This window comes from Mercurialis annua, linkage group LG5 (assembly GCF_937616625.2).
Source record: "Mercurialis annua linkage group LG5, ddMerAnnu1.2, whole genome shotgun sequence".
In the NCBI taxonomy this organism is placed as follows: Eukaryota; Viridiplantae; Streptophyta; class Magnoliopsida; order Malpighiales; family Euphorbiaceae; genus Mercurialis; species Mercurialis annua.
This window is the reverse complement of record NC_065574.1, coordinates 49962072-49970479: the sequence shown is the minus strand read 5'-3', so window position 1 is coordinate 49970479 and position 8408 is coordinate 49962072. Positions and strand designations below refer to the sequence as shown.

Sequence of the window (8408 nt, the reverse complement as noted above, 5' to 3'; positions counted from 1 at the left end):
GTAGAAATCTAATGATGAAAAAAAATTAAAAATAATGAAAGAAAATGTTGGAAAAAAATAGTTATTATAAAAGTAATTTTTTTTTTCAAAAAATAGTATAAAAGAGAAAAAAATTTGGAATGGAATGTAAATATTTAAAAGTAATAGTATAAAAGTAAATATTGTAGGAAAAACAATATTTTATGTAAAGACCCTTTTTATTTTTGTGGCCTGATCATTTCAAAAATATCTCACATTTTTAATTAATTTTTTTAGAGCTCGAAATTTTATGGGTTTTTTTATATAGAATACGGGAATTTATGGACCAATTTATTTCATACGGTATGCTTTATTTTTTTACTTTTCCTATGGTACTTTCTTATAAACATAACCTAATTTTTCCAAAAAAATTATATTATTTCTTATTTGTCTAAAATTGGCGGTTTCTTTCTCTCTTCTCCACAATTGCCTTCGCTGTTTTTGCACGATCTCCATTACGATGGTGAAGATGGAACATCATCGGCGGCAGTAGCTAAACTATGGCGAGGCAGAACGACAATGATAGAGAAGGAAGACCGACAACGGTTGAGAAAGAAGAAGAACGATTTTTCTCTCCTCTCCATGATTATTTGAATAATTGTTGTCTCTATGTTTAATTTGAAATTTATTTAGTGAATTCCTTTTATTAAATTGCGTGTGAACAAATTAGGATTTATAAATAAATTTGTTAACAAAGTAGTGATAATTTTGATTGATAACAACTGTTTGTTTGTAATGCTCATTAGTTGATTTGTTAAAATAGAGGTGGCCATGGGCCGGGTTAGCCCGTGAACCGGCCCGGTCAAACTCGGCCAGGAATTGGACTAAACCGGCCCGGAACCGTACAAAGGGCGGTTCCGGGCCGGTTCCAGATTTGTTAAACTGTGAACCGGCAGTTCAAGGGTCGAATCCGTTGATAAAAAATATTTATTATATATTTAAAATATATATTATACTTTTATCATATAATATATTTACTTTTGCAATAAAATATATGTTATATTGGTTTTAGTTATATTTAATATTTTAATTTAAAAAAAATTCTTTATTTTTTTGTAATACTATTTCCGTGAGTTATTTTGTTGTTAAATTACATTTTTTAGTAATTAAATTTTATTTTTATTTTTACTTATAATTTTTAATTTTATTTTTAATTTTTTTTCTAAACCGGAACCGGAACCGTCCGATTCTGAACCGTCTCTTAGACAGTTTTGGACCGGTTCCACTTTTTCTTGATCATAATCACAACCTATAACCGTCTCTTACGACTAATGCTGATCTCATCAATGTTGTCAACAATGCTAGAACAACAGGATTTAAGGTAATAGCTTGTGATTATGATCATGTATTTGGGTGGATGTTTATTCATGTTAGCATAAATATGAATGCCTTTCTATTTTCTCCTCCATTTATATCTATAAATTACAGGTAAAAGTTACATGCATTTTTCATGTCAGCAAAGATATGAATGCTTTTCTATTTTACTTATCTTTATTTGTGAATCATATTTTGTGATACAGGTTATAGATTTTTCTACAGACAAGTCGAGATCATTGGTTAAGAAATGGCAAACTTGGTTAGAAGCTCATGTAGATGTGAAAACAACCGATAACTACACATTGACGATGTTCTGTATTGACGGATCATAAATGCTTTTCTAGGTGTAATCTAAAAGACATACTATATACAAGAGTATTATTAATTTATATGTTGAATTGATTTTACATACTATAATATAAAAATTTCAGTTTATGTTGTATCATATATCCCTACAAAACTCAAAAAAGAAAGATCTTCCACCTTGGGTTACCGCCAAGGTAGTTCCAGCTGAATAAATACCAATAAAAACCCTAGCAACCCCATTATAAATCCCTATAAACATCAAATATTTCAATAAAAATACAATCCATCGCTTCAAGTATCAAGCTTTCGCTCATGGTACTAGCTAATAGCTTGATCTGAAGCAACATATCAACCCAAGATTGCCAGTTTTCAAGCTTTACAAGCTCTTGTACCATTGAATTATTATCCTTCAATCACCGCTTATCGACGTTGCTATAGCAAGTGACAGCGGGCTGCCACAGAGAGAGTCAGCATTTCAAGATCCAAAAGATCTGAGACAATAATCAAACTGGGGAAAGAAAGTTTTTTATTTATTCTTTTTTTTTTACAGTTCTGTTAAATTTACGCTAGAAGAATAAAATAAGTCATCACAAGCCAGTTAAAGATATGAGACAGTGGTGAACTTTCTTACGCCATTTTATTCTAAAAGATTTTCAGTATGAATTCACATTTTTGGAAGAAACTCAAAACTCGAAACTATCGCAAATAGCAATCACTTAACAAGCACATATCTTTATATCATACAAATAAGCTAGTAGGGACACAATTTAGCAGCATTAATGAAACTGATACATTATAAGTTCATCAAGAAGGAAAGCTTGTGCTATAGAGAAAAGGAGAAATTTCAGAGATCAAAAGTAATTAAATTAAGAAATAAATATAGCAAGTGAAAATACATTGTACCTTACTCTAGTGCCAAGTAATAGTGACAAGTAATTTGCAGGGAAACACACATAATGTGAGAATAACAACACTATTAACGATGACAAGTTTACATAAAACACGAACAATAAAATTTACCAGCAATTAACACATTTTAATGACAATTAATGATAGAGAATATGTAGGCATTCTCAAAGTTCAATGTAATATATGAACTTTGTGAATACATCTGAAATTTTGTACTTCATGATTAGTTTTCAAAGGACTCGAGCTTAGAAGTGCTATAATCTGGGAAGCGACAAGTAACATCATAAGAGTTCAACATTTAACTTCTATAATCACATAAACTCTTCAGTCTTCACACTAACATCAACATCCATTTGCACATTACACAGGTGATAGGTGTAGAATTACACCTATTATGTGGGTCTATTTTGATGTGATTATGCCATGATTAGTGTCCATTAAAGTGGTTTTATTGCTCATTTTCATGTCGAAGTGTTTTAGGTACACATTGACGAGAATCGGGCAATTTGGAGCGTAATTGGAGCAATCAAGACTAGAGGAAGCAGAAGTGATCAAGTCAGAGCTTGTTTCTATCGAAACTTCCTCAGAAACCTCCTCAGAAACGTCTGTCTCGATCGAGACAGATTGGTTTCTATCGAGATCTCCTCAGAAACCATGTCAGAAATGCATCCAGTGAGCTTTTCACCTAAGCCTGTTTCTATAGAAACCATTTCATTTCGATAGAAACAGCTCATTAATGAAGATACGTGATTTGGAGCTAAAAAGGCACATGTGGACAATTTTGTGATCTATTTTGATTGGCTATCTCATTTAGACTTGTCATATAGTGTATTTTTATTCCCTTTTTATCCTTGAACTATAAAAGGATCCCTTCTTTTCTATTTTTAGGATATGCACTATTATTAGAATTTTGTAGCCCCCATTTCACTTTACTATTCTCAGCTTTTTAAATTACACTTGTTCTTAGTTATATTTTGAGTTTTTGTCATGGATTGAAGATTATTATTATTAATAGAAGATTATTGGTTCCTTTATTATTGTTCTTCATTATCTCTTTTATGCTTTGGGTCTTCAATTATTACAAGGTAATTAATCTCTACACTATGTTTATTCCTACTTCTTACTTATTAGTTATTGTTAGCATGTTTGTGATTAGTAGCTAAACCCCCCTTGTTTAGGGGTTGTTAATGAAGTTTGATTGTGATTAGTTGACTAGGGTTTGAGTTGGGTTCAAGTTTTGTAGTGATTTGTATGCTTAATGCCTAGGATAGATTGATCTCCTAATCCTAGGTTAAAGGTTAATTAATTAGGCGAGAGTCATTTAATTACTCGGAATTAGCAAATCACTTAATTAGGGATTAATCACGCGAGAGCGGTTTAGGACTTAATCGATTATAGGTTAGCTTCGTGATTGGATTAAATTAGTATAATCAAAATCTAATTACGCGAGAGCGATTTAGATTTTGGTGTATTAATTTAATTACAATTAGTTCTAATTGCGGACTCGAGAGAGCGGATTAGACATTTTAGGAAGACTTGACCCGAACCATTTACCAAATCAACCCCGGTTACCTAGGAACGTTTTCAAACCTAGTTAGCAACCTCTAAACGCCTTCTACCTATTTGTTTTTCCTGTTTAATATTTGATCGTTTAATTATTTAATTGCTTGCTTAGTAGTTAATTGTTGATTTTATTGATTTTAAAGTTCCGTAGTTATTACTTCAAATCAATTTACTTGTTGCTTTCCGAATTGAATTTTAAAATTCGTGTTCGTTCACTTTAAACCTCTTGTTCTTGTGGGTTCGACCTCGACTTGTCGAGTACTACAAGTTAGCGAGTGAAAATTCTCTAACAACAGGCCATAAAATTGAAGTCTTTTTGGTTTATATTATTTGTATGCAAAATCCAAAGACTTTATGCATATGTAGTCTATGCTTGAGTTTTTCTATAAATAGAAAATGAAAATCAATAAATTATACTAACTATTGCACGAAAACGACAAAGAAACGTAGTTTCAACGTTTCAACTTTTCCCATTTCAACGTTTCCCTTTCAACATAGATTACATTCATAAACTAAGTGTCTATTATAGGGCATAGAAATGACAATCTTCCTTCACTTTAGTCCATGTCAATTGACAGGCTAAATATGTACAGATCAATTCAACAGCATACGGAACGCTCAGACGATACAATTAACCAGATTGTTTTCCTTTGTGTTCAAATAGCTACAACATGAGACAGAATCAACAGAAGTAAGTGACTATACGCTCAGCGCATTGCTTACAGAATGAACTTTCCTTTTATCTTCTCAAGAATTACATGAGGCCAATATCTGTTTGGAGAACAGATAAAACAAACAATTAACCTCTCAGGTCATATAGATGTTGGACCGAGTGGTCATGTATGTCAATCATATGAACGTCAACTCAAAATGAAACCCTAGTCGTCTCTCTTTTGAAAAACCTCTCAAATTCTAGTAAATTTTCTTCTTCTTGTTCATTTGGGAGTGGTTTTGGCCAAAAATCATCTCCCCAATCTCTAAAATCCAGTTTTTTCCAGTTTTTATTTTTAGATTTAAATAAAGTTTCTTTCTTGACCAATTTGGTTAATTGACTAATTTAAAAAAAAAAATAAGACCATCATTGAAGCATATTATAAACCAGGTAAAGTGCTATTGCTATATGTTAAAAAATAAATCCATTAAAACTACAGATAAATTGCTAGTAAAGAAATTATTTATGACGTCAAAAATTACCATCAGAATGCAAATTATTTATGAAGCCAAAAATTCATGTGAGAATGCAAAATAGAAAATTAGAATTTAATTGGTGAAAATTGCATAATCTCACCTAAAACTTCCACAATCTGCACTTCTTCAGAACTTATTCGAAAAGGAATTGCTCTGAAACTCTGCGTTTACAACATTCTTAAGCCATGTTTTTCTAAAAGATTTTCAGTGTGAATTCACATTTTCGGTTAAAATTCGGAACAATCACAAATAGCAAGCACTCAACAAGCAAATATCTTAATATCATAGAGATAAGCTAAGAACACAATTTAGCAGCATTAATCGAACAACGGATACATGAAAGTGCGAGCTAAAGATCAATATTTAAATTCATCAAACACGTTAAAAAATCAAATTGGAAACTAAAATCATTACGGAAGACCTCAATTGACAAAGAAACAGAACCATAACAGCTCAATATCGAAGCCACTCAATTTTAACTTGACATGTCTTTGGCAACACGGATAACTTGTTTAAAAGCTCTTGTTTGTATGGTTCCTCAGAATTGATAGAACAGTACGCTACAATGTAAAATTTCTTCAACGCCTTTGCGTTTCTCAGGATGTATTCTAGAATTTTCATTTCTGCTGAACAACCTCCGTATCCCTTAAATTCAAGCCTTTCGACGGATGAGTTCAAGCACTGGGGCACAACATTTTGTTCATCATCAATATTCCGATAAAAAAAGAGGTTCGTGAATCTGCAAAAAGAAATCAATTATTGCGGTTGATGATAACATAGTTCGACATTGAATAGCGACAAGTAATTTGCATAGGTACACACAACGTGGGAATGAAAACGCTAGTTTAAGAACATAAACAGAAAATATGACGATGATTCTGTGGAAAGAGTTTAATTATTACGACTAAACACTGTTTGCCAAAAAACATCTAATTTACTCACTCATATACATACAGATGATGGTATACTAACCTTGTTGAGTACAAGAACTTTTAAATTTGGTAAAATTCTGAGCATATTAAGCAAATATGACATGCCACTTATAATATATTTCACCACCAATTGCTTCAAGTTGGGAAAAGAAGGCACATTATTGTTGGATGCATCAAAAAGATCCTGAAAATTAATTAGATGGAAGATTAAAGTCGGGTCACCAAAATGAAAAAAAAAAGCGATAGTTTGGATATCCGTAGGATCAATTACATCTTTTAAACTTGACACAAAATATTGATGAAGGCCAAGCTCATGGTTTTGAAAAAAAAAACATTATGAACTTGATATTTTAACTCGTTTTATCCTTTAGCTTCAAATTGTCTTATAATTTTCCGCCATTTAAAGCTCAAATTTGAATATAATGCTCAAATCATATTCTGTCATTCCATTTGAGGAGATAAACCGAGCCAAAATATCAGATTAATCTTTTTTTTAAACTATGAATTTGTCATTTGAAGATAAGTTATAAATTTCAGAAATTTCTAAAGAAAATCTGAAAATGAAAACATTGTAGGATCCTACAAGTTTCTCTTCAACATTAGGATAAACGACACATACTTGCAAAATGTGCCGAGATAAGGCTAAAATTTTAACAGTACTGGAGATATTCGTGACAAATTGAACTACAACTGATTGAATAGCGGCTTCTTTTGGGTAACTCTGCATAGATGAACTATACAAAACCGCATCAACTATAGAGCATGAATTCGCCTTAATATCAACTTTTATACAGCGATAACAATCAAGCTCGAGAAATTCAAGTTTTGGCGCATCAACAACAAACTTAGTAATTTTGAGTTGGGAATTGATTAAGCATGTTAATCTTTAAAACCTTCAATGAAGAAGACCGAACGTGGATAGTTTTAGTCTTAGCAGTATGATCATTCAATTTATAGAATGCCAGTTCTTCAAGATTAACGAAACTCGATAACATCCTTTCAACGATAGAATCACTTGGAAAGTTGATAAATTCAAGACGAAGGATCTTGAGATTCGGTAATAGTTTCCGGAAGACAACTCGTACCAATAAAACATTCCCATCCCCGAAGCTTCAAAACCTTTAGAGATTCGCAACTGAAAAGATGACCGGGAACCAGAAAACGTCTTTGTTGGACGCAAAGATCCAGCTCCTGAATTTTATATGAAACCGCAGCTTCAATCCATGACTTTAAGATTGGACTTGGACAATATCCTCCAACTTTAAGTCTAAATCTTTTGATAAATGGGAATGAGTGAACCCTCAAAGGCCGGTTAACGAAATCGACGAATGGACTTGGTAGATCAAGACTGGCAAGAGAAGTACTCCATGTGTGTCTCCAACTCCTGGACAAAACGCTGGTTTTGGCAGCATCTTTTGCTGAGAGATATGACAATATTTCACCATGAATTCCTTCTGGTAATTTGCTGATCCTGTCTTTATTCATTATCCCAATATTTTTGTCTTTTTTGATTCAGAACCTACTTGTGTGGAAGATGGAATGTTGGCGATGATGGTTTTGGGGTTTGGAGAATCCTTGTCAATAACGGAATGCGAATATTTTCTTTTAACCAACGGAATGGGAATATAATTAAAGCTTAATTTCTTAAAAAACTCTCACCTTGCATTTTTATTTACTAGTTTCGCATTACGTGCTACGCACGTGACTCGTAATGTAACTCGTCAATTTATATATTAAGTAAGTTCATTAATGTTTTAACAATTTATTTTATTATAATTAATAGCAAATTAATTAGAATTTTTGTTAATATTTCAATTTATTAATTTTTAAAATTAATTATTTGTAATTTATTATAGAAGTATGTATAGTATTATATTAATTATATTAGTTACAATTCTGCTAAACTATAATCTATACTAATACTATGTATATGTATCAATTAAGTTGTTTTAGATAGTAGCTCTAAAAATCAACCACCACCGTAGAGAGTATTAGGGACAAAGAGGTAGAAAGTATTAGAGATATAAGAGATGGAATTAGAAAATTGAATCTAAATATTGCAGTGGTAGATATGATTGACAATTCTATAAAATAGGAGAGTATTTTAATTGAATTAAAAGTCATTTAAATTAGCTAATATTTAGATAGAATAAGATAGAAGAGTATTTTAATTGA

At 31.7% G+C, this 8408-nt stretch overlaps 2 protein-coding genes across 2 annotated transcripts; both read right to left on the bottom strand.

Moving 5' to 3' along the window:
• Positions 1-5754: 5754 nt before the first annotated feature.
• On the bottom strand, positions 5755-7228 carry LOC126682008 (putative F-box/FBD/LRR-repeat protein At5g22670). Its single transcript, XM_050377564.1, has 4 exons — positions 7127-7228; positions 6853-6954; positions 6274-6417; positions 5755-5982 (listed from the first exon to the last, which is right to left on the bottom strand). Exons 1-4 carry the CDS (start codon positions 7226-7228, stop codon positions 5755-5757), a joined length of 576 nt encoding a protein of 191 aa, XP_050233521.1.
• Positions 6859-7873, bottom strand: LOC126680032 (F-box/FBD/LRR-repeat protein At1g51370-like). The gene has a single exon (XM_050375066.2). The coding sequence runs from the start codon at positions 7716-7718 to the stop codon at positions 7266-7268; it is 453 nt and encodes a 150-aa protein (XP_050231023.1). The 5' UTR covers positions 7719-7873; the 3' UTR covers positions 6859-7265.
• Positions 7874-8408: the final 535 nt, after the last annotated feature.

Coding starts and splice junctions, on each gene's coding strand:
- LOC126682008 (XM_050377564.1), bottom strand. CDS start 7,228: ATGTTATCGAGTTTCGTTAATCTTGAAGAACTGGCATTCTATAAATTG. Junction 6,955..7,126: donor TTCGGTCTTCTTCATTGAAG/GTTTTAAAGATT, acceptor TCATCTATGCAG/AGTTACCCAAAAGAAGCCGC. Junction 5,983..6,273: donor AAGTTCTTGTACTCAACAAG/GTTAGTATACCA, acceptor GTTGTGCCCCAG/TGCTTGAACTCATCCGTCGA.
- LOC126680032 (XM_050375066.2), bottom strand. CDS start 7,718: ATGAATAAAGACAGGATCAGCAAATTACCAGAAGGAATTCATGGTGAA.